Source organism: Platalea leucorodia (genome assembly GCF_965183815.1).
Source record: "Platalea leucorodia genome assembly, chromosome: 5".
Classification (NCBI taxonomy): Eukaryota; Metazoa; Chordata; class Aves; order Pelecaniformes; family Threskiornithidae; genus Platalea; species Platalea leucorodia.
The window spans coordinates 14,558,635-14,584,957 of NC_138827.1; the positions used below are offsets into that span (position 1 = coordinate 14,558,635).

The following is a 26,323-nucleotide window of genomic DNA, read 5'->3' on the forward strand; positions in this document are numbered from 1 at the left end:
CACGTCAGCAGGAAATAAGGCTGGGCCAGGGTCTGGTGAAGCGTTGATAGAAACAAGAAGTGAAGAATAATTTTTTTTTTGAGGAGCCCTCCCTTTTCCATCACACATTTAGGCCTTCTTTAAGAGGCCGAGTGCCCAGTGAGAGGCAATGTGAAATGAAGAAAGCGACAGATGTTATTGAAGGAAAAGCATTTGCGAGCAGTGCAAGTGCATCCCTGCTGCCAGCTGTGCTGCCTCTCTCAGGACGTTGACGGGGGCTGGCTGAGCCTTGCACCTCTTTGCGGGAGTCTGGTGTTGCAAACTTCGCTTTTCTCAGTGGTTTCTATGAATTAATACCCAGTTGATATCCCAACCACGGCATGTGCATCTTTCCTCCCTAAACTGAATGGAAAATACTGTGTACAGTGTACTAATGATTTTCTACTGAACTTAAAGGCCAATCTTTGCTATCACAAGTGACCTTCTAATGAATTCTCTTTCAGCTAAACTTCTAACATTTAGAGCAAACCTAGTTTTGAGGGATGGGGGAAGAGATGCAGTGAATGAATTCACAAGTATGTGTGTGAGAGTGTGTGTGTGTGTGTGTGTGTGTGTGTGTGTTCAATATTTAATCTCAAAGTTCACCACTGAAATAAAATGCTTTTTTAGTTTGGATATATCTGATTGCAATCTCTGTCTACAAAGAGGGGCCTGAATATTGCAGACGGAGATAAGATAAATTAATTGAGGCTCTGGAATTAAAAATCTTGTTGGCCAGGGCTTGGGAAGCCACAGACTATCCTGTGTGTAGCATTGGCTTGGGGTCAGCAGTCGGGGAGACGTAAGGATGTCCCCCTTTCCAGGCTGCCACTGTGCAGACTCCTGACCACTGTAGCTGCATCAGCACCAGCACCTCTCTGGGATCCCAAGGGTCACATGCTGGGCTCCATCTTGGCCAAGCTCTGTTTCCTAGCCCAGAAAAAAAAAAGTTTGGGCAAAGATTCTTTCAATGGATGAAAGTGGGATGGGCCAGAGAAGATGTGGCCACCAGCTGGAGCATCTCTGAGTCCCTGTGAGACAGGAATCCCTCTGAAGAAACATCCACCAGCAGCCTTTGCTACCCCACACCATCACCACCATAGCCAAAGGGACGGAGAGGTGGAAATGCAGTGTTGACTTCTCAAGGATAGTTTTCCCAACTTACTGCAAGCTTTACAGAGTGGTTAAATTTATGCTTCTTGGTCTGTTGGATATTCTGCACTGTGCACCCTGATAGGTTTGAGAAAATGAGTGAGAAAGTGCATGTGTGAACAGTTGTGTTTGTTGCAATGAGTGTTGAACATTTGTTTTTATTGTTGCCTTATCTTCCCCCATTTAAGTGGCTTTCAATGCAAACAAATTGCTTTTTAGACAATTCACAATGGGCTCAAATTCTCTTATTGCTGTTTACAAATGTGCTTATGAAAGCTCAGGCAATTCTAGCAATTATGGCAATATTTTATAGTCTGAGATGCATCTTCCTAGTATTGGTGGTTGCAACAATCTAACTTTGAAAATGCATCCCTCACTCCACCCTCTTCAGAGAAACTAAATCCCAAGCTCCCTTTTTATTACATTGTAAGTTTATGTGGTAGAAATAATCTAGCCTTCTATTGCCCTGTAAAAGGAAGTCAATATTTTATCTCTTGTTTTATAGCCATTGTAATATCCAACTAATACATAACAATGGTACATTATGATAACTTCATTATACTCTGATCATGCTGGTGAATAATGTATTGGTCTGAATTTTAAGCATGACAGAAAAATTACCTATTTTTATTTTTCTTCGGTATTTCTCAAATGTAGCCGGAACCATACATTTCAGCCTGCTTTTTGCATCCGCTGAGACTGCCAATCCTCATGATCAGAAAAGATGTAGTTTGGGGGTTGTTAGTCATTGTGTATGTTGCTAGACGTGCAGCACAGTACAAATTACTGAGCCAGTATTTACTGATGCCAAAGTTAAAACATTCACATGGAAATGCACCTGCAGTGTTAATCAATCCATCTTTGCTGCTATTCCCTGTTGCATAGAAGTAGGCTAAGGGCCAAATTTTGCTCTTGTTACACCAGCACAATTCTGGAATCGCTGCGGTGACTCCAATTAGTTTACACTCAGGTAAATGCAAAGCAAATGAGAACAGATTCCTGCCTTATATTGCAGCAGCAGAACAAGTCACTGAAGGTAGTGCTACTGGCTCCTGCTTTATTGTTACCTTGATAACACCTCAAGCTACAGAAGTCATGCTGATGCTCAAATCTCACAGTGCAGAGGACTTTCTTTCAAAGCAGGCAGCTCCTGTGCTGGAGTCGTATCTATGCAGAGGTTATCATTGTATTCCGATTGCTGTGGGACATGCAGAGAAAAGTAGACGTTGCTCAAACAGCTTTGATAACTAAAAGTAAAAGCCCAATGGGATGCTTGTGAGGTCAGATCTATAAGAGCTACACTGGCTTAGGCTAGCTGAGAGTTTGGCCCCATGCGTAGACAGTAACTCCATTTTGTCAGTGAAAGTGCTAGGCACCAATTGTTACTGAAAAGCAGTCCATTTAGTTTAATGTTTGATTCCTGCACTCAAAATTATTGACTGACGTTTTTAATTATAGCTGATTTTGTTCTTACTGGTAACAGCATCCATCTTGTTGAAAGTTCTTTCCATTGTAGTCAAGTGAATATAAGATTACGGGTATGGATCAGGGACCAGAACGGTGCCTGATCAGGATGTGCATCAGGCTCAATGTCAGTATGGCTGTTGAGAACAGAGATTACCCTATTGAAACACGCTTATCAGAATAGCATTGTGTTTCTAACAACTTTGAGAGGTTTATAATGCAAACAAAAACTCATTCCTGTTTAAAAATGCATGGCACAGAAGTGCAGTGCCAGCTGTCTCACTCTGTGGGCTGTGCCACGCTGCAGGTCAGCACATGCGGAGGACCTATCGCTATTGATATTGTGAAGCAAGCAGCACTCCAGTGACACCAGTCCACGAGGCACCAATTCATGCAAGGCCACAGTACTTCCCGCCAAGACCCAAATCTTACATTAGTTTGCAAAGCCTAACCTACGCACTTCAATAGCAAAGTCAGTTTTGCAATGTAAAAAGCAGGCAAAAGCTGTGTGATTAGGACTCATTAATGTAGCAGGTTGCTTTGGGTTACTTGTTCTGCCAAATAACAGGCTTGCTGATGCGGTGACCTTACCTGATCAGGAGGGACCCAGGTGGCTGGCAGCTGCTGTAGCCAGCTCAGGTCACTGTGGGTGCTGCTGCAGATTTTAGAGGAGACCTCTTCCATCTGGGCTACTGTAAGACCCCCATCATGAATAAATGCCTTTACAGATGGGGTCTTGCAGGGCATTCTGACATTTGTGCATGTCACTGAGCAGCCTTCAGGTAAGCATGTCCACTGCCTGTGGTCGAAACACACAATTAATGACAATTCTTTTCAATGAGTAGAAGGAAGTGCCAAGTCACACGGTTCATGCCATTTCTCTCCTTGCTGCTTTCCTAGATGAAGGACTGTGGGATATGTTTGTGAAGGACATCCCTCGCAGTGCTACCTCCTACACAGTCAGCCTGGACAAACTCAAACAGGGTGTGACCTATGAATTTCGGGTGGTGGCTGTCAATGAATTTGGCTATGGAGAACCAAGTGCTCCCTCTGTGGCAGTATCAGGTAATAATGGACTTTTTAAAATATCTTTTCCAATGGAATGTCTCGGGCTTGGGGGGGGAAGAGGGGGAAAAAAAACCAACCCAGATTCTCTAGTTGCAACAAATAATCAAAGGCAGCTTGTTTTCACTTGTTTTAGGATAAAACCAGAGTAATATAGTGGTGAATCAGGGCTTGTTGTTACAGTATGCTTTACTCTCAAGAGGAAAAATGCATGTGTGCCATTTTTAAGTTTGACAAAGAACCTTCTCAGGAATTTCATGAGTGTTTATATGTAAGATCTCTTGCCCTAAGACTGGTTTACGCAGTTTACAATTTGTTTGCTTTTTCTCCTTTCCTAGTCTGTTGTTTTGTTTACTCTGCTTCCTTCTTTTTTTCTCAGGGTTCTCTGATAAATATTTTCTGTGTTATTTTGTATTTAGCTCTCAAAAATATAAAAGTGCAGTTTCACAAAATTATTCCTGATATCCTCTGCACTGGTAGTTCCAGTGTGGTGTGATGCCTCCGGTCCCCCTCCATCAAAACAGCTCGTTGGTGGTGCTCTCGGGCTCTTCCCATCCTCCCTGCTCTTTTGTGCTTATTCCCAGTAAATGGGGCTATGGCCTAAACATACTTCCAAAATCCCTTTGAGCAGCTCAGCACTCTGGTTTTCTGAAGTAACTTCAATACCTCAAGAAGGAAATTCCACTCAGCTTCTCCGGGCTGCTCAAGTTCAACGGCCTGTTGTGAAGCGGAAGAGCTTGCCCTCACAAAAGCTTTGCTCAGGTGTCCTCTTACCCTTGCAGAGACAGCGGTACTCCAGGTTGCTTTTGAGCAATAGGTTTCATCCTTGCTGTGTCAGCAAAGACAGACAAGACGAATAAAAGAACCCAATAAAGCGGCTTTGTGATTCAAAATCCTGGAGAGTCCTGAGAACCTGGCAATGCTCCAGTATCTGGAGTGGCTTTTACCTCTTTGCTCCTCCAATGAAAAGCATAAACACCATTCAGCGGTTACCCAGCAGGCGAGAGTAGTAAATGCTGCTATCACTATCATGGCTGCGTTTGTCCTTACACAATTAAGCACTTAGCCTGTGAGAGCTGTCTATGGATTTCAGTGTGAGTGCTACCCTTGCTTTTCTCCTTCAGGATAAGGGCATAGACAACTCACTTCAAACACCAAGAGTCAGTGTTTTTCCTATCTGTGGTTTCACAAAGGCTATAACACAATGTAAAGGGTCAGTAATCATGTCACTCTTTCCGTTCCTGGAAGACGTTATTCCTCTGAAGCTGGGCATGCAGCTCCTTGTGATGCTTTTTATAAATAAACCGCTTGTTTGTAAGTTCTCCACTTGAACAGAACTATTTAGTTCACCTCCTTTTGATGCTTCAGCGTTCATCTCAAATTGCCGCATGAAAGTAAGAGGTTTCCATTGAGACTCACAGTCATAAAAGTATAAAGCATTTTAGGCTGGCCACTTCAGCTAGCACAGGGAGGTATAAATTGCACTGAATCTTCTCAGCCCAGCATGGCTTGTGCAGTTTGCCTTTAGGACTTTATTGGCCTGGTCTGGCCTCCTAGCAAAGAAAGATCGTGGCTGCTTTTCACTGCTGCAGAGTACCCAGTGACCTGGAACAAATTTGAGCTCATATCATCAGGCTTACAACAGACTTGTGTGTAGATCTAGGGCTCAGGACAGTCGGGGGAAGAGAGTGCCTGGGTTCAGTGATAGTGAGGGGCTGAAGTTGGTCTTCTGGCATCGCCCATTCCTACCAGGTGTTCTTCTACGTTACGGACTACAGGGAAATTATATACAACTGCTGGCTTGTGCTCCAGCAGTAGCTTTTTTTTTTTTTTTTTTTTTTCCTACCCGCAAAGCTGAGGGATGCTGACAAAGAGAATATCGCTGCAAGAAAATAACAATACTTATTACTTTAAACCAAGACTGGCAAGATAACTCTAGGAAGGGGAAGTTAGTATCATTTTGCATCTCCAGTTGAGGTCAAATAGAGTGAAATTACTTGAGATCACACAAAATCCAGGGAATTGAATTGATACCCATATGCTGCACATCAGGCTTGGCTAAGCTGATGGGGAAACAGTAGAGAGTAGTGGTGAATGTTGTAAGTTAGAGTTAATGGAGGTACTGAAAGACACCAAACCAAGTGTACTTTTTTCCCTGGCACTAGCTGTATTTTTCAAAGAGCCACTGAGCAGCATTTTGGCAGGGCAAGCCTCTTAAAAAGTGGAATAATCGTGGGTCATTACAGATATATTAGTGATTCCTTTGACCCAGTAAGTACTAAGCATACCACAGTAGTCAAGAAATGTAGGTGTGTGGAGCTGTGGGGAGAAACCTCTCTCTCTTCACTTGGTGATAACTTCTTCTTAGCTAAGGGATTCTGGAGCACTGCTCTGTGTGTGTGAAAGATGCTTGCGGAGATGTTGGAGTCATGATATCCTCCTGTTCCCTGTGCCATCTTAGAAGAGTCAGCAAGCCCCTTGAAAGTCTGACTGCAGAGTAGACTACGTTACCTCCTTTGAACACCTCTCTGTCTTCTGAACACTATTATAGATTCATCGTTCACTGTGGGGAAGAAGAGAAAATTTTGAAAGAGTGTAAAGAGGAATTGCTATTTGTTTCTTGCTCTTTCAGCACAAACAGAAGCCCCTTTCTACGAAGAGTGGTGGTTTCTGCTGGTGATGGCTCTCTCAAGTCTGATCCTCATCCTCCTGGTGGTGTTTGCATTGGTCCTGCATGGCCAAAGCAAGAAGTACAAGAACTGCAGCACAGGTAAGACATTGGCTCCATGCTGTGCACACACTCTCAAGAGCTGTGGGAATTAGAAACATCTTCCCTGTGAACCCCCAATTTAATCAACGTGGACTCTCTTTATAGGTATTTTGTTTGGCAGAAGACTCGGATCTTTTTGCTGTCTGGTTTGGTAGAAATGGCTTTTGCCCATAGCCATACTGGGCAAAGAGTGCCTGATCTTATCAGGTTTTGGATGCTAACCAGCCATGGGGTTGGATAGGACAGCATCTGGAAGTCCCAGGGACTGTAGCAAAAGCCAAGGAGTCTGGGTTAAATGCTTGGCACAAGACCACAAAAAAAGAATGATCTGAGACTTCATTTAGCTTTGTCATCATTCCCTGATAGATGAGGAGAAGGAGAGAGATTCTGCTTTTCCATGGCTGTACCCAATGCAGATATTCTAGGTCTGTATGTGCGAGGACTATATTGCAACTCCTTTATATTAAATAGAGTGCCCTGCATCTCGCATTCATTCCATAAGCCAAGTTGCAGTTGCTGGGCTGGGGACCAAGCAGCTAGGAGGTGTCTTGGTTATCTGGACCTGTTAGACTTTAACACATAGTGAGCATCAAGCTTTGAATTTCCCTGTAGTTACAATTTTTACCAGTCTCCTTTCTGAAAGGGAACAGGCGCTACCTGCTCTGTAACTAGGTATGTTAAATTAGTTCCCTTTCAAAACACCTAGTTCTTGAGCTCTGAATATTGTTTTTACCTTTTCTTCTCCTTACATGATAAAGTCCTGGAAGGGTTGTTCACATGTGTATTTCTCTGATAGCCTCCTCCACCTCCAGCAAGAAATTGCTCTGATGCCAGGAGGTGCCAAAAAAGGCACATTAATGAGTAGGATCAGGTGGATGGGTCTTTGCACTACCCATACTTGGGCATTAATGTAATGAAGGAGTCTTCCAGGCAGTATTTAGTAATTCAGTCCCAAAGTGAAGATCTTTTCTTTCTTTATAATTCACTTCGAACAAGTGTTAGAAAATCAGATTTCAGTCCCATGAGATATAAGATGTATGAATACCGTGGCATTTTACCAAGTTAATACTATTACGTATTTGTATGCATAGCTCATAGGAAATCTCTCATCTTCTTAGTTTTGCTCTGTTTGGGGGACAGACATGAAAAGACAGGTCCGACCTGTACTGTCAGATATCAGTGTTCACACTGAGTCTTAATGTAGCACTGAAATTGAAGCTGAGGATAAAGTACCTGTCTGCTGCAAAGTGGCAATATGCAACCAGTCCTTCTCCCCGAGACACGAGCTGAGCTCACACCTTTGGGATTACAAAGAATGAGCATGGGGGAGAATAAGCTCTTGCTATATTTGATCGCAAGAAATAATACACTTTGCTGTATTTTCCCTCTTCTGCCAGTCCCCTGTCCTTTTCCCCGCCTTACATTGTTCAGTGATATCTCACATCTGTATCTTATCCTCATTACAGCACTGACGTCTTTTTGCCATCTGCTATCCACTTACCCTTTCTCTTGCTTTCCTTCCTGCCTTTTTTTTTCCCCTCCTTTTCCTTTTTTTCTTCCTTTCCTGGTTTTACTTTTTCTTGCTTTGCTTCAGTCAGCATGAATGAGATTCACAATACTTGATTTAGGACATCTTCAGTGACCACCTGAATTAGTCACCGGGTTTCTATTTATAGTCAAAAGACAAGAATAAGCACTTTTGGAGCACAGTTCATCTGCACTATTTTAGATGCTTGCCTCCAAATGAAATTCATCCATTCATCCATGACTCCTTCTTTCCCCTCTTTTGACACCTTCAGCCCGTTCACGCTCCTGACAGTCTCCTCTCTTCCACACTGATTGTTCTCATTTGCCAGTAAGAAAGGTAAAGAGGTTTTCAAATAATTAATGATGTCATAAAACATAAAGAAGGAAAAGTTAGCTCTTACAGTTGTACTTGGGGGGAAAGTGCTTTTGTTTCAGCTGAATCTTTCATTGCCCGGCTCTAGGTAAAACGATTTCCAACGTGGAAGAGTCGGTTACCCTGGATAATGGAGGATTCACTGCTCTGGAGCTCAACAGCAGACACCTGAACATCAAGAACACCTTCTCAAAGAAGAATGGAACCAGGTAAGAAGCTGGTAACACCACGCTCTTGGAAATGACTTTTTATCTAGGTTCAAGCAACTGTTAAATAGGCAAAGGGGAGAGACCGTTGTCTAGAGGATGTATGGAGGATTTCAATGCCAAAGTCACTGCTCTAGGCTGTGATGCTGGCTTCTAAGCATGATTTAATTGTGTCATTTCAGAGAAATGATAATATCCCATACAGTCACGCTTTATGTTTCCTAGGTCTCCTCCTCGCCCAAGCCCAGGGGGGCTGCACTACTCTGATGAGGATATCTGCAACAAGTACAATGGAGCTGTGCTGACCGAGGGCTTGGGCCTGAACGAGAAGCCCTTAGAAGTGTCCGAGTCAGAGGTAAGGGTTTCCCTTCGCCTTGCCAAATGTTGCCCAGTCACTGCAAACATTAATTTCCCTGCTGAATCCTGGTAAATCCTCGAAGTCCCAATCCCATACCTGCATTATACTGTTTTGTCGTTGTTTGTCTGTCTTGGGGACTTTAAAATGTCCGATTCACCAGACTGTTCGCATCACATCTTAAAATTAAAACGTCAAAAGAAAAAATGCCAAACAAGACCCAGCCACAGCAGATTCCAGACCTGGCCTTAGTAAATATTCACGGTTTTCTAGTGTTACGTAGACAGGCAAGTGCAATCAGTCAGCCAGTGTGTGCTGACATCTCTGGTAAGGAGTTGCACATCCCCTTCTGCCTGTGGGCTGCAAACTTCGAGCACTTTTGAGAAAATGTGTATACACTGCAAAATAACCATCTGGCTAGTTATCTAGATGAGGTTGAAGGTGGGATGCACTTTGGATTGTTGCACTGACTGAAGTATGGGATGTGGTTTGAAGTTTTCACTTTTTTAGACAGCTACAGAGAACACCAGGATTTGGAAGAGTGATTTTGAGTGGCGATAACTGCTGCCTCTGTTACAGAGGGAGTAATTGGGGAATGAGTAACCTGCCAGGGAGCACACGGCCATGGCTGTGAGAGCCCAGCATTCAAGTTTCTAAACACCCCAGCCCACAGCCTTAGTCTAACTCAAGAGGAGCCTTCAGCCTCGGTTTGCCTTTAGACTCTCTTCTCCGAGGAAGGTGGGTGTCTGCTGGCATTATCCGTCTGGCAGTGCTCCATCTTGTGTCGTATATCCCCTTTAAGAAGAAAGAAAGTGCTCGTGGTCTGTAAAAGCCCAAGAGTGGCCACGGGTGAATAGACAGACTTCAAGGGATATCCAGAAAGGTAAATCTGTCTCTAAAATTGTATGTTGTCAGCGGAGATCCTGACGAATTTGGACTGACAGTGCAAGAAGCGAGCAGTGGGCCAAACCACTCCAAACCTGACCCTTCTAGCAAGAATAAATCAAGAGCAGCAAGTAGTGAAAGAAGATGACAGTTTTCATCTGTAGCTTTTCTGCACCTGCAGCTACAGCTGCTTTTCCTGGCTACCTAGCTCTCACCTCCTGTTAATTACCACGGACAGCCTGCTGCTTTGTGCTGCCCTGTGGCCGACACGTTGCGCAGGCAGCTTTCCTTGGTGTAGCTCAAGCTGCTGTCTATGCAGTGCGCAAGCGTTACCCTCCAGATTAAAAACACAGTGCTTTGGTCATGTCACTGTAACAACGCAGCATTAAACCTGTCATTAAAACGGTTTGCTGAGCATGATCATGAATTTAGCACTGGCACCTTTTGACATTAATTTCAACGCCCCATGTGGTATTTCCTGGTAATGCGCAGAAGTCTGCTTGCAGGGTGTCGTTACTGCCTTCTATATGCACTGTTTGTACAACATAGAAGAAAGTGATTTTTGTTTTTTTTCTCAGGCTATTATTAATATTATTTATTTACTGTGTGTTGCAGTTGAGCCTGAAGGTCTCAATTGAGATTCTAGTGTTTTTGTGAATCTGTGTGTGCATGTGAGTATATGAACAAAATATGCCTCCTGTTTTTCCTTGGGGCTTAGATATGCAGCCCTTCTGTATAATGTCTTTGATGCTTGTTTTTTTTGTGGTGGGGAGTGCTTTTAGGCATGAAATGTTAATACGCTCCCAGTAGAGGTAGCAATAGGAGATGCTGCCTTTTGATCAGCCTGAAAATGCTGTTTACGTTGGCTGGTACAGACAGGAGGTGAGGGTGGGTTGGGGCAGAGGTGGGTATAGATTTTTGACCACTCTCTTCAAGTATTCCTGTACCTATTAGCTCTTCCTGTTTGTCCTTTCTGTTCTTTTTGTTTCTATCCTCAAAGGAGATCTTAACAGACAAGCTGTGTTTTCTGAGAATTTCAGAAATTCCGTCTCTGTTAGCAGGCAGAAATGTTTCCCGTTATATGAAGAGTTAAAGATACCTTTTTATGGAAGAGCTCTACACAGGTTTGGTCCTCTGCAGCAAAGGGGGTCCTGATGCGGTTTTCCTCTAATACATCTCTGCGTGGATCTCAAATTCCACTTAATACAATGGACGTAAGGGCAGGCAGGGCCAAAAACTGTGCTTTTGCTTTCAACCTGCATGTCATCTTGTTGCTGCTTAGTCTTACCCCTGTTGCCTGAGGTGTCAAGATTGTATACGGAAAAGAAGGAAGCTTACTGGCTTCAAGTCTCATGGGGTTTACTGAACATGAAGAAGGCTGCGAGAAACTCTCGGGCTGACTGACTGCACTTACAACACAGCTGCCTGGGAGCCTTCCTCCGAGCTCCCTCCTGATGAGGAGAGCAAGAGAGAAACAAAGAAAATCAAGCAGACCAAGCACTACTCTTAATATTCATAAATCAAGTGGTTAACTTACTCCATGTCATGAAAGCCAAGCACCAGTACTGTTAATGAGGTTAAAGTAGTTTAATTGGCAGGTATGGAGCAAGAGAGTGCTAAGAGTGTAATTTCTAAATGATTAATAATAATAGGCTTTTAGATAATGAGTCAAGTGGATGAGGCTCTGGACAGATAATCTGAAGAAATTTGGTGTTCACCATGTACAGAAATTTGATGATATATCTCTGATGTCATCCAGCCATGGAAGAGCGGTTTTACGGGAGGGGAGGGTGGTGTGTGTGTGTTTGTTCTCACATGTCCTTGTGGTGTCCCAAAAACTGTTTTCAGGAGATAATATTCTCACAGATTGTGCGCGTTAGCAGTCAGTGCTGAATGCTGGCGATGCTCTGGTCTTCCCAGCTGCTCTCTGCAGTCTAACTGACTTTTGCTTTCTCAGCTCTGTAGGAAGATATTATAAATTTCCACTTAGCACTTAATAGTTTCTATGAAACCATGCTTATGGTTTAACTTGTTTCCAATCAAGTTCTCGAATGATTTTGACAAGTTGGGCACCATGTGGAAACCAGCTGCAGGTGACACATTAAATAAGCAAGGGTTCCCACGTCCAGAGAAATCTTTTTGCATGCTAGGTTACCTTGTCTTTTTTACAGCATATTCATTCCATGTCAACCAAAAGATAACTGCTGCCACCTACATTTTTAGAAACAATCTCATAAGGTTGTTTCTTATGCAGTCACTTTAAAAATATAGATAGATAGATAGATAGATATCTCTAATTGGAACTATTTTCAAATTTCCCATTGACTAAGCTAGCCAGCTCTCGTCGCTGACTTGCCTCTGAACAGCACTTGTGCATTTCATGCTATCAATAAAACACTTAAATAGCCTCTTATTTCCTGCATTTGTTGTTTCATAGGCATCCATGCACCTTCGGTTGACAGTCTGTAATGTCACCGCACACCCAATCACACCCCAGCCTATGGAGGTTTCCAAGGTAACAAAGCCACAGTCGCAAGGAAGGGGAAAAAGCGAAAACAAAGTAAAAAGCCCTGCAGCATTTCTATTTACTCAGTAGTTTAAAAACCACTAAAAAGTAATTCTCTAGTATAAGCTGTCTGTATTGTCACGCAAAATAGGTTTATCTTGCTACTCCTTGATTTTCATTAGGGCAGAGAGGGAGGTGGGACAGCAATTTAGAGAATTCCTTGCTGGTAAGGGTGGTTATTTGTATCTTGTTCAGAGCAGACCTTAGAAGATACTTTAGAAACATGGACAGAAAAGTCAGTTCCTGCCTGTTCTGAAGGAAACGCAAAGAAAACACGTTGTATCGACACTGACAAGTAGGTTATCTTTTCCAGCATCAGTGCTAATGATGGTGAAAGGCTGAGGTTAGGGCAGCTATATATACGTTTCATGAAAGTCGCTTCTAAAAGGCACTGGCCTTATTTACACCAAATTAGTTTTCTTTTTCAGTTGGTATAATGGACTAATTAGTGGACAGATTATCAGCAGATGGTATTGCTTTAAATTCCCTCTTTCTGTTCATGGCAAGTCCAAGTGACACTGTATTTCAAATGGCAGCAGCCCATATAAGAGTGTTCCCAGTATTTCTCCTCTCTATTATGTTGACTTCTGGCAATCTCGAAAGAATTTGGCTTAGGTACAGAAATTATATTAGTTTTGTGGGTGAGTATTTTTCTGCTCCCAATGGACAGAAATGAAGTGGCTGCGTCAGTATTATTATACTTATCAAGTCATGCGTCGGTCTTCTGGATACAGCTTCTTCACAGCATCTCTTCTTAGAGCTTGCAGCCTTTAAGTTGTCTTTGTTTCTGTATGTCGGTGGAGACGTCAGGAAGACCAGTAAGGAGCCACTAGAAGTTTGTGGGTTTTTTTCTCCTTATGCTTATGACACCTCAGGTTAGCTGTGATCCATCTTTTCAGCAGGGGCTTGTTTCTTTGGGGGGTGGCTGAGCATGGCTGAGTCACTAAGAGTGACGGTGGATTGGGGAAGGAGTCAGAAGACATGGCAGGGGTAGTGATACCGTTGTGCCTTTGGTGGAGGGAGCCCATCCATGATAGCTAGAGGAGTTCACGCCTTCAGGTGCTGCTTCTGGCGAGTGATCCTTTTCTTCTGGATGCCCACATCATCCCCCAGCTTCCCAGGCACCTTTTACCTTAACGTTAGACAATGGAGCTGCAGCAGAATGTTTGGAGCTGTAGGCTGGTGCAAAGTGCAACATCTTGATTCTTGATAAGAACAGAGGAAACCTGAGTTTGGGGATCTTTTGGTCTGCAGGTAAAGTTGGTTGCTTCTGCAGCTGAGGACCAGCCTGCCTGAGCTATTGCTGCCTGCTGCCGTGCTCTGCCATGCTGCCACATCTGCAGGCATCAGAGGCACTCTTGCTGGAGCTCCTTACAAAAATAGACAGGGCAGTGCTGGCAGGATGTTCCCTGCAGCGGTGCCAAGACACTGGAGCCGTTCTCTGCACCCACTGGCTGTGAAGTGGTCCAAATCTGGGGATATTCCAGGCATGCTGCAAAAACCACCTGTTTGGGAAGGTCTTTGGAGGGAGTCGGGTGTTGGCTGTGGAGGCTGGCAGCTGGTGCAAAGGAGCGTTTTTCTAGGAGAGACTTGCTGAGTTCCTTCTGGAATAATTATTAAATGCTGGTTAGGATTTTGTTGTAATATTAATTATGTGTCAAGGCACCCAAAGCTTTGCATTCTTAAAACCATCGAACAGTACATAATTCTGAAAGAGCCAAAGCATGGTTAACAGTGGAAGGGAAATTTTGCAAAGCTGTAAAGAGCTGCTTTGCTCAGGCTTTTGGAAAACTCTGGGAAAAATTTCTCAGCCCTGTCCATCACCCTCTGTGCTGGAAAATGGGCACGAAATAGTATCGAAGCAGCTATCTAAGCAAAGAAGTGGGATGATGGATGCGGTGCCCTTTTCAAACAATGGTTTGCAAGGCATTTGAGGATTGTTCTTCAGAGACCATTAAAAAGGAGCTTTAGAGGAGGAGAGACTAGTTGTGTGGCAGACAGGATCAAGAAGGATGGATGTTTGCTGTGTGGTGTCATAGATCAGAATGATACCAACCTTTTGAAACTAATTGCAGCAACTAACAGTTACGAGCTCCACTTACCCATCTCTCCCTTGTATGTCTTAGGCAGCTACTACTTTGATATTTAATTGCCTTTAGAATCAGCTATGCAGATTATTGGGGGGGGGACGGACGGGACGACAGGGAAGGAATAAAAGCTTTTGCATGCTCAAACCAGAGATTTTGAGAGAAGGCATGAGACATGGAAATGACTGGGTAAATGTTTGTGTGCTGTATGGGATGTGGTTGTTATCGGTGGGAACATTAGTGGGAACAGAAGGAAAATGTGCGCTTGGATACCGTGGCCAAGGCTTTGCCGTGGTCTCTGTGCTCAGAGGAGATGTATGAGCCCTCTGTGATTCCTCCAGCTGTATCACAGCAGCAGTACTTCAGAGGAGGGGCAGATGCACAAAGCTTATCTGGTTACATCTCAATAGAGCTCCCACTCGATACTGATATGAGCTTTGAAGCTATCCAGCCACCGTGCATAAATGTTTCAAGGGGTAAGATCCGCTCTGAACACAGGGCTGTACCTGAGCCATCCCAAGAAAGCAACCCCTCCTGCCCGGCAGTTCTTCTTTTCCAGATTGTGCATTCTCTTTCTTTTGTCACCGCTGGTTGTGCGCCTTGTTGTACCACCAATAATCAGCTGGAACATACAGATAGAGTTGTTTGCCTGAAAAAAAAGAAAAAAATGCGATTTTGCTTAATTCCCTTTCAGTGATATAACTAATTTTCAATACTTAACAGGGCTTGCAAGCCAAATCCAGAGTACTATGCAGGTGGCCTGGTTTGACCACCACAAACAACAGCACGTCTGGCTAACTTCAGTGCGTTTGCATGGAAGATGTTCTTTCTGTCCTTGCATCAGAAGGGAGATTCTCAATTGTAATTGCAATCTTTTTGATTATGTGATTGAAAGCTGTTGGTTTCCCTATGATGTCTCTACACTTCCCTGCATCTTGTGTCAAAATAGGAATGCCTAGCTCCCACTGCAGCATACTGCAGTGAATTAGAAAGGATTTCTCTGCATCTCTTATCGCCAGCATTCGTCAGGGTACTCTCCCTCTAGCAGCAAAGCCTGGCTAAACCAGAGCACAGCGCTTTTCTACAGTCCAGCATGTATTACACTTGGACTACAAACCATCCTACCCTAAAATTACGGCTTTTGTCAGCTGGTGATATTAAATTTGTCTCTAATTCCTTTTAGAGTGGAACAGGCTAAATCATAGATGCTAATGGCTGATTTTTTAACTTTTTTTTTTTTTTTCCTGATGCTCCAGGCCACTGACTCAGATTATGAAGACGAGTTGCCAAAGCACTCCTTTGTGAACCATTACATGAGTGACCCCACGTACTACAACTCATGGAAGCGGCAGCAGAAAGGGGTGAAGCACCCAGCATCCTATAGATATGAGGAGTGTGCCGCCAGCGAGACAGAACCCTATTTCCAGACTGTCATCACGACACAGAGCTCAGGAGGGGTGTACACCCCAACGGGACAGCCCGCGCCCGGCTCCCGGACTCCAGTGACAGGGTTCTCCTCCTTCGTCTGAGACGGGTCTGGAGGATACAGGCGAACCGCCGGTGGCACTCGGAGGGACCCATCGCAGTGACTGTGTCTGTGCATGACCGGTGCGGTGAACTGTGGGTAACTTCTCTATCAGGGTAGAAACGGATGGGAACATGAATGAGGCTGGGGTTTTTTTTTCTGAAGACAATCAACTCTAAAAATATGGAGCTGAACTAGCTGAACCTTTGTTAAAAAAAAAAAAAAGGAATTCTGAAAAGTGATGATTTTAACCACTTGTGAATAGTAGGGTTTTTTTAACCGCTTTTTGTAACACTGCTTCAGGAAGCAGCTCCTATGCCCTTCTCTTCCCTCTTTCTTTCTCTCCCCTCCTCCTGTCCCCCCATTCCCAAACAAGGAGGTGAATTCCCTAGATGCAATGAGTGACTTTGTGATGTGATTTGAAGAGAAAACATAAAACCTCCCAGGCTCCTTTTTCTTCCTTTTTCTCTACTCTTTTTTTTCTTTCTTTCTTTTTAATTTTTCCCTGTCATCAAGGTCAAGTAGGAAAATATAGAAAAGGGACAAATTTTTATGTGAAAAGCAGACACCTCCTCTCTCCTCATTGCTGCTCCCCACATTAGGAGCACTGGCTGATCAACTTAGGCTCAGATGTGTCACTCTGTCTGCTCTAGGCTCACTACTGGTATATTTATACTGAATTACTGACCTGCTTTTCTTTGTTGTTCAAATGGGACCTGCTTCATTCTTTAAATATTCCAACTCCAGGGCCTTTAGAACAGGAGATGGCTCAAAAGAATGCTGTAGGCAGCGGTGGGTGAAGCAAGTGGGAAGAATTCAGATGCAAGGTCAGTTTATTTTTGGTGTGGCTCTAATCCTCCCTCGTGGACTGCGTGTGCCATTTGAATCGGTCATTTTTTTAAAAGTCAAAGGACACAACCCAGCAAGCCAGAGGAATCTTTCAATTAAGATTGCAGTGACAAGCTAGAGAGTCTACTAATTGATGAGGTTTTTGATCATCAAAGTTATCCTGCCCCATCAGTAGAAGTTGAGCATCCGTTCTCGCCCAGACTCTGCAGTGCTGCTTACTGGTCTCTAAAAAAGTACGTGGTAGCTGGGATTCTTTGATTTTATTTTTTTAGTACAAAGACATGTCACACAGACTGGGTGAGTTTTGGTGTTCACACGTGCCTTTTTTTCATTCTTCAGCTTCATTTCTGGGAGAAGCAGCAAAGTATCTCCAAATAAAGCTAGCCAGGTTTTTCAAGCATTAGCGTCATGAATTACCTTGTGCACATTTACAGGCTGCTTTGTGCACTTGAAGCTACAGCCTTTGGAAAGAAGAGAGGGGATTTTTAGTTTATTTTCCATCCTTTTGTATAGCTCCCTTTTGGTTTTCTTCTTTTGTATCCTTTTCCTGAGTCTGTCATGTTTAGCAGCAAGTTGTTTGCTCACAAGGAAGTTGTCAGGGGTTTAGAGAATCCAAATCCAGCCCTTGGACCTAGCAACAGCCCTGGATCACCAGAGTTTTTACCGCAAGAGTTTGAAAGGTGAATTTGGAAGCAGGCAAGCGATTGCCACTCCAGTGTCTGGCATTTCCCCCCAGGTGGAGGTAGGTCAGGCAGGAAAGTTGGTATCCTGCCGCTTGCTAACTGTTACTATTGCAAATTCTCCCTGTCCTCTCTGGAGGGATGCGGGACAGCTGTGGCACCCGGTGGTGGTGTCTTCAAGGCAGGTTGTTGAAACCAACCTGGCTTTGGTAACAGTGGCTGCCTGTTCCTGCCCATAGGGGGTGGTTAGAAGTGGCCTGGTGGCACCTTACCTGAACAGGTGAGGTCCAAGGGCAAGCTTAGCTCTGCTGTCCTCTTTCTTCTTGGACAGCACAAACGATCTCGGAACTGCTTTTACTCTTTGGCACTGCCTCTGAGCACTGCTGCTCTTGGTGCATACAGATTCTGGATAGCTTTGGCACTGGATTGCTGTTCCTCTCCAAAGGCTCCAGAAAGAAAAAGTTCAAAACCAAAAACTCCAGTGGGGGTGTTTAAGGGCTTTTGAGTCTGGGATAATGATCCACAGCTCATTATATGGCAAGGGATGTGCAAAGACACAGGCTTGTGAGCCATCCCGCGCTCTGCACCTGGATAGGATGTGTGTGGGATGGAGAAGGGGCTCCAAAGAGGATGATGTGGAGCTTACTGTGACGAGGAATGCAAAGCAAACAAAAACCCCACTGCCTTCTGTGCACTTTGACTGTTCTCTTAAGCCATATGGACTTTGCTTTAATTACTGAACTGACAAAAATTTGTTTGCAGTCTGAGTTTTTTGTTTCTTAGACAAAATTATCCGCGTGACTTTCTGATTTGTTTTCTTTCTGCTTTGTTATTTCCTGCATCAGATTACGTATTTTAAACACCTTGGTTTATTTACATGTGACATAGTGATGCAATTGCTGTTGGAATTTTAATGGCACTTATCCAACAGGTATGAGAGGTAGTGCTACAGGAGGAGCCTTTCACGGACCGCTAAGGACTTAGGGATGTAGATAAGTAGAACGTAGATCAAACACTCAAGAGCTTGCTCCAAAGGAAAGCATAGTGCGAGTAGCTCCGTATCTCCTGGATATTGCCAGATCTGAATTGGTGTAAGGTGCAGCTACTCCCTGGGGCTGATCTGATACCACATTGAGCAAAAAAAGCAAGGAAGTCATGGGGAATAAAGGAAATGGATTCTGTGGGCACTGCTCCACTGAAGGACAACATGGGGAGCAGCACGATCTATACAAAGCGAGGAGAAGAGACTATTCCTTTTTTCTCAGAGCCATCTGCAACTAAAAAGCCTGAGCTTGCTGAGGGCCTGCTGAGTTAGCTGTATGGCCCTTTTCTTCTGACTGCTGCCGAAATAACAGGTTAGGTGTGATTCCTTTAGGACCTGTTGATCCGAACAAAGGTATTTCTGTTCCATTGCAGCCCACACTACTGTCACTCTCGGATTTGTTTTGTTTAGGAGTTGGCTTTTCTTACATATGGGTTTATTTTACTTAGGCTTATTGCAGAGCGTGGAAGATGAGCATAGGATATGTGTTCTGCTGCCCAGGATCCTGTATAGCTACATGCATGATGCCTGTGCCTTCTTGTTAGCATGCTGTGCTTGTGAAATATGATTAATGGGTAGGCTTTATTTACCTCAGATATCAGGTAAATTGTTCTATCTGGAAGGAAACACTCCATCAGTTAGCAAGAAAGCTCTCTTTCATAGCTGTAATCTTTGGGAATCACAGCCTTGAAATATGACTTTTAATAACTTTACAATAACTTCACCCATCAAATCCATTTCTGTTTCCATCTTCCTGTTTAGAGCAGTCTTGAAAAATGAAGGCTTATATTTAAAATGCCTTCTTAGGATATTTTAGTTGTATTTATTTATTTACTTTCCCATGTTTCTCAGGTCTCTTGGTGGCTGTTACTAAAAAATAAAAACAGCGTCATGAAATGACCAAGGGAGACATTTCAGGGAACAGTTTAATAGGAGCTCGTTTTTCATGCAATAGCCATGGAAATATCCAATTTCCTGCAGCAAAAAAGTGCCCAAGTCTTCACCCCCCTCCCAGGGTTGAGATGACACCAGCTACCACCGCCAGCAATGCTCCTGGCACTCCCAGCAGCACCGAACCTCAGGTTGTCCCTATCATAAATCATGTGCAAAAGTGCAGGTGAGTGAAGGAGCTGTACTGTTCTAGCTCACTCAACGTGGAGCATTTTATCCCCCAAAAGTCCTCATCACACATGGTGTGTCCCCCACCCTTGCTGGTGCACGACCAGTGCTGCTCGGGTGCGAGCAGCAGCAGTGAGAAGGGACAGGAGAGGGCACTGTTTTACTTTCATCGGGGACGGTCTCTTTGTTCCCCACCCTGGGAGTCACCCGTGCGAAACCCTTTGGTGGGGAGGGCAGGGAGAAGGGAGAGCACAGAGAGAAAAGGGTTTCATCAGCATTTACTAAAGGAATCACACTGCGGCCAGCGATCCCGCTTTTGGAAGCAGTTGGCATTACTGGAGAGAAGAAAAAACCTGTACAGAAAAAGAAACTAATTCATTACCCAAAAGGATTATTTTTTTTTTCCTCTTCATTTTGAGTGTTAAAGCCAGTGATGCTTTGCAGATGGGCCAAGATCTCATTTTTCCTGTTTATACCCAGGTCTCTGCCAGAAGCTGCTCATAGCAATTGTTTAGAATAAATTTCCAAGTCTGCCTTGACATGAGGATACATTTATTATCCTTGTCATTGCTTCCCTCAAGAAATCCATTGGGTCATCCAAAGATTATCCTATCTGCTCTCCAAAAAGGGAGGAGAGAGAGCTGTTTATACATACAGAGCACTGGTGTCTTCTCCGACTTGCTGTTTTCGGATAAGCAGGGCGACTCGTTTCAGAAAAATCCTTTTAGAAAAGGAATTTATTGAGAAACTTCAAAAAAAAAAAAAAACCACAAAAAAAAAAACCCCACACAAGAAAGATAACCTTTGGCAGGGCCATTAGAAATCTTGAAGTCCTAGAAACCTGTGACATGTAAGACTGAATATAATCCCAAGACCTCCTATCTTTAGTGATCTCCTTTATCAATAGTAGCCAGAAGGGCACATACAATGAGGGCTTATATTTGGAGAGGAAAAGCCATCACAGAACAGTTGCTAGATGGGCAGGTTGTACTGCAGCCAGCTTCATTCAACCTGGAGCTCCTGCTAGTTCAATCACATTTCTTAGGTTGGTTTTATAGGTTTTTGCCAGCATGTGTGGAGTCCATACATCGTCGTGGCATTTCTAGAGGTCACGTGGGGAGAGACATGTTGCTGTGGTGTTTACACAAAGCCACATGCATGACGATGTGGTTGTACAGTATCCATTGAAACCTCCTTATGGAAAGCCACCCTTGAATTAGGGGCACATTCACCCCAAGACTCAATATGTTGGGCTGGGCATGGGCCTTAAATGGCTCCACCTGACAAGTCCCTTCAGTTCTTCGTATTTCTGTATTCTGCTTCTTCTCCCCCACATCTCCACCCCAGCCCTCCCAGACAAATAAAGTTGGTTTTCACTTTGTGAAGGTGTAAAGTTTGCCGCTCCCTGTAGTAGAGAGCCACAACCAATAAGCACACACATGACACATGGGACAGGTGAGATATGTTTGAACAAGGAGTGAAATGCCGCTGGGACTTGAGGTTCAGGCTCTGACTCAGAATTTTATCTGCCCATTTTAAATGGCCTTGGAGCCACATGACTTGACAGGAAATTCATTATTTTGATGCTGTTTGATCACTGCACTTTCTTGGGGCATGAGTTGCTGGATGTAGAGACTGGAATGGGGTTACGGAGCTGTATAACGAAGTGTTTTCCCGTCTACATCCGATTCTCTAGATCTGGGAATGACACCTTTCTGCTACTACGATGTTGTGGTGTTCTGCTGGTTCTGGGCACCTGGGAAGTGCCACCAGCACGCCCCCCTTGATATCGCTAAGCTCCTGAGCAATGCTGGGATCTGTCACAGCGCAGTGGGAGCTCTCGGGTAGTAGAAAGGTGCAAGGACACGGTATTACGGTGAGTTTGTAGCTGGTCACTTTGCCACTCTTGGGATGGAGTCCATCCTCTAGTTTGGTATTTGCCGTCAGTTTAGGGGTAGGACCACCTTACACAGCTGTGTTTAAGTTTCCCTTCGGTGTACTACGGTTATCGGATTGTTGCTTTTACTTCAGTGTCTCCTTGGGGATTTGCCCTGGATTTTTGTTCCACACCTCTTGTTAGCCTCACCTTCACCACTCCACTATTTTATATGAGAAAGTTACTTCTTCTTTTGCAAAGTTGCTTCTAATTAAAAGAACCCTTTTTGAAACGTGTCTGTCCTTGGTACATTTATTTTGGGGAGGGGAAAAAATATTTTCCAGCCTCTTCTGTTATTTTTGGCTTGAAGAAGTTTCTGGGTGCCTTGCCAGCATGCTCATGAGTTAACAGCTCAGGACGGCAAAAATGTAACATGGGCTGAAATTCCTCACTGTTAGTTCTGGACTGTAAAATCTTATAATCCCCTGCTGCTTTTCAGCTAAAATGACATTCTCAAATAGTTTCCACCCAAAATTTGATCAGCCTTAAATATTTTGTTATTTTGTGGTGATAAACTTCCTCCAAATCCTTAATATGGGAGAGTCAAAACCCGTTCAGAAATGGAAACCCACGGGGCCACCATTTTGTATGCCCTTGTCCCCTCGCAAATAATATTTGTCCTCCCCTGCAGTATTGCGGCAGCTGTTAATCGGTTCCCACAAATGTGCTGATGTTGGGGAGGTCAGACCAGATCCCAGCTGTTGGAAATCAGGGCAGCTCTGTTATTCCAGGGTGGTCGTTGGTGCCTTTCACCAGCTGAGCATCTGGCCTAGAGAAGTAAACTAAACACAGTCAGGTCAGCTACAGCTCTGGTGGGAGAAACGAGGGCAAGAAATCAGTGTTTTCCAAGTGGGGGAGGCGCAGGGAAAGTCAAATTGCTAAGGAAAGAAGTCATGTTCTCCAGTTCCTGAAAGGGATATTATAAATAATGTAGTGTTGTATAAATACAGGCAGCCCTCTGCGGCTCGTAGCTTGTAATAACCCAGAGGTATCAATGTACCCATTTTGAAGATGAAAATCCTCACACCGTAGAATTTCGTGAACAAGACATTATTCTGCAAAATTACCATAAGATGCAGAAGTGCTTTTCTGAGATCATTCGGCTCCAAAGTGTATCATCCTCCTGCTTCCAGCCCTTGCTTTTCTCAGGATGCGTTTCCTCCGCATGTGTTTTTATGGTTAGGAGCGGAGCACGGACATAAACATGGGAGTGGGTGGGAAATCTGCCATGGCATTTGTAGCCTAAACAATACCAGCAAAAACAGATTGGCTTCCCGCCCTGCCCTGAACAGCACAAGCAATGGCTTGACTGAATCGAGTAATCTGGGCTTTCATTACTGACCCTTTTCCTGCTATTTGTCTCATTTGTTTCCTCTTCTTCCCCCTGCGTTTTTGCTCCAGGGTTATTTATTTTTCTCCTTGCTCCTTTTATTTTCATTTTTTTTAAGCCTGCCTCTTGTTTTTATTTTTTTTATCTTCCTCTTGCCTTGCCAGTTGTTTTCATTTCAAACCTGCATTTCCCACAAAATCAAAAGGAACTTTATCCAAACGCACATTTTTGTTGAGTTTTCATTCACTTCTACCGTGCCCCAAGAAAAGGAGTCCTTTTCCTTTGCTGTCTTGTTTCCTTGGAAATGCAGGGCACATCCCTCTAAGCCAAGGCAATGTGGCCACTGACTTCCCAGGCTGGTAGAGACCTTCATTAGGTAGGTAATTGGCATGTGCATCACTGTTTGTTAACGAGTTAGAATAATCCTAACTCAGATGAGTCTGACGTGTGAAGTCACTCTGCGAAGTTTTGCAAGGCGAATTTCTCAGCAGTGAAGTCATTTGCACAATCAGGGAATCTGCACCTATGCATGGCGAAATGAGCAAACTGCAAATTATCAGTGCGTGACAATGACAATAACGTGTCAGAGGAGGAAGCAACCAACGCCTGCGATGTCATTCACAGGTACTTTCCCGCGTTGTGCAACTTCTGGGGGGTTTAGTGCACCATTCATGCCCATCTGGTTCGGATATGCACCCTAGCAAAGCAACAGTGCACACAGGGGCGAAACCAGGGGCTTGTTGTTCTTCACCCCGATCCTTGATAATCTGAGTTCATGCAAATGCTTGCACTTTGTGCACTAAGCAAACGGTGCAGATAAGGCTAAAAGGCAAGTCTGAAAAAAACCCCGTGTAATATAGCCTGGGGCCTCATGCCAAGAGTGATAAAATGCCTTACAAACACAGGTGACCTCACCACAGCCCTGTCAAATTGGAAAGGATTAATATCCCTCTTTTGGTAGGAGGAAATTGAGGCACAGGCCAGCTTTGCCTGTGGGACCAAGCCGCAGTTTGCGTGACTGGTATCAGTGTGCCCGAGCGGCCTCGACTGCAAATGTCCCTGGCGCAGGGCAAAGAAAACACATCTTTCTTACAAAACAGCAGGAGAAGTTATTTTTGGGTCTCTATAAATTGTCTGTTTTCCAGCACTATCATTCATACACTACCAGGGGAACATGACTGACCTAATTAGAGTCTAATTCCAACAGTACAAGACTCAACCTGTAAATACAAACTTTTTTTTTTTTAATTTTGGGTTATTTTTTATGTATGGACAAGTGCATCTGATTGGTCTAAACACGCCAGAGGTGGGGGGCAGGGGAGGAGCAGGGCAACTGGGGGCATCAGAGAAGCTGAACTATGGAAAATTTGGGATGAAGCAGGGCAAATTTCCAGATTGATTTATGAGACTGTGACTTAATCTGCTGGGAGACTGTATCCTCTGGGATTAAACCTCATATAACCTGATGGAAATTAGGAAAGGTTTTACCCCCCACCATGGAAAGGACTGGCAGAGGAAGGATTCAGCATTTCAATCCTCCATCCAGGGAAAACCATCCAGGGTGATCGATGACGACACTTCCATTGATCTATAGCTGTTTCTGCACCACAGAAGAAATTAAAGAGGTGAGAAAAAGATGCTCATTTTCAATGAAGCCCATTTCATGAAGCAGGTAAGGGTTAATTCAACCAGCCAAAAGCCTGGCTTTAGTTGCTATAGAAAATCCTCCCAGTGAGGTCGAGTGAGAAGCCTCCAGCCATCCCTGCGGGGTTACTTGGGAGGGACTGTGCCTGGACATGCTCAGGATGGCTCACATCCAGCACCCACTGATAGGGACCCCACAATGCTGAACGGATCACATTCAAACAGCTTCATCCCTGCCCATAGTCCATGCGCAGGATACGCCCCAGAAAAAACAACCACAGCCCAGGCACTGGTGCTGCCGGAGACAGAAGCGATAGGCCAAACTCTGCCCTTGGGCAGCGATGCCACTCTCAGCTCCAGATCTGGCCCAGCGGAGATTTTGGCTCTAAAATGCATTATGTCCACTGGGCTGTTTTTAACATGTGTCCTTGTGAGATAGGGTGGGTTTGGAGGTAAGGGGATCATGGTAGTGTCGCGTGTTTAGAGCTGATGTCTTCAGGGCTGTGTCATGGTTTTTGTTTTTTTCTGGCTTGACTTCTGATTTGGAAATGGCTCAGCAGAAATTGAGGTCATTGCAAATGTGGCAATGCCACTTCACTTTCTGGAAAGCACCGGCTGCTTCATCAAGTGGGCCCGAGCTACCAGCTGGGAGGTCTGAAAAGACAGAGTTCTTCTCTGGTACAATGTGAGACAGGCGAAGGAGAGGCTGTCCTTGGAGGAGCTGGTGTCCGAGAGCATGGGGAGTGCACGCAGCACTGCCCCCTCCGTGCTTTCTGTAATTGGTTTTATGCTGTAACGCTGGCTGTGGCTTATAATTTTCCATCCCTGCTCAGAAATTATAGAGGAGTGAAAGGGAGATGGGTTTCAGCTGTCGATGCTTCAGGAGCATTGAGCAGCGTTGCTGGATGAAAGAAGCAACGTGGTGTTTTTGCTCTGCAGAGGTCTCAGAAATACCCAGGCATGAAGCGCTGCGTGGTTTTGGGCTCGGTGAGAAGGAAGGCAGAAACCGGTGCCAGCCCTCGGTCATTCCCCGGCTGCTGGAGCTCTTCGAGGAAGTCGTACATCTGGTGCTTTCCCATTTAGTCCTTTCAAGAGGCTCATTTGAGAGCAATGTTTGTAAGGAAGAGCCAGAAATAAACAGCTCGTGATCCCATTTGTGGGACAAGAGAAACATAAGAAGAGAATTGCTAAAGATGGGACAATCAGTGAATAAAAGCCTGTTTTTTAACAAGGGTGATATTTTGCTATGGCCATTAGAAGACTGTTGTGTGTTACGATGTGATTTTTTTCTATAGCATGTGGAGGAAAGGAAAACCTTTGGATCTACAATACAGCTGCTAAAGAAAAAGCCTGAGATGCAGCAGAGCACATGTCTCCTGGGGGTGGTCTTCTACCTGGTGGTCTGCACCCATGCAGGACTTCTCTCCCCTTGGCCTCTTTCAGTCCTGCCAACCAGATGGTGGTAAAATCACTATCCTCCGGGGAGGACTCTCTAGTTTAATTGGTTTTGTACCTCTGCCTCTCGGGGAGCTTTTACAAACAGAAGGGGTTTTCATTTGTCAGCCCTCCCCCTCTGAAGTTCTGCATGAGGTTTAGTATCATCTTCTTTGCCCCATCAATCCAGTTGTTGTTTCCCTGGTTGCTCTAAGATGTATTGTCCCATTTTTACAGCTATGACACTACAAGTGACTATGGCCAGATATCACAGCTCAAATCACCTTCTGTTTGTA

The 26,323-nt window shown here is 44.3% G+C and overlaps 1 protein-coding gene across 1 annotated transcript in view; it reads left to right on the forward strand.

Moving 5' to 3' along the window:
• Positions 1 to 15,997, forward strand: part of SDK1 (sidekick cell adhesion molecule 1) — a gene marked incomplete at both ends in the record, with an annotated part of 418,553 nt that extends 402,556 nt beyond the window's left edge. The window contains 5 exons of the mRNA XM_082312411.1: positions 3,535 to 3,699; positions 6,332 to 6,469; positions 8,458 to 8,578; positions 8,801 to 8,930; positions 15,725 to 15,997. Of these exons, the coding sequence (XP_082168537.1) occupies positions 3,535 to 3,699; positions 6,332 to 6,469; positions 8,458 to 8,578; positions 8,801 to 8,930; positions 15,725 to 15,997 (827 nt within the window). The remainder of the gene's footprint in view (positions 1 to 3,534; positions 3,700 to 6,331; positions 6,470 to 8,457; positions 8,579 to 8,800; positions 8,931 to 15,724) is intronic.
• Positions 15,998 to 26,323: the final 10,326 nt, after the last annotated feature.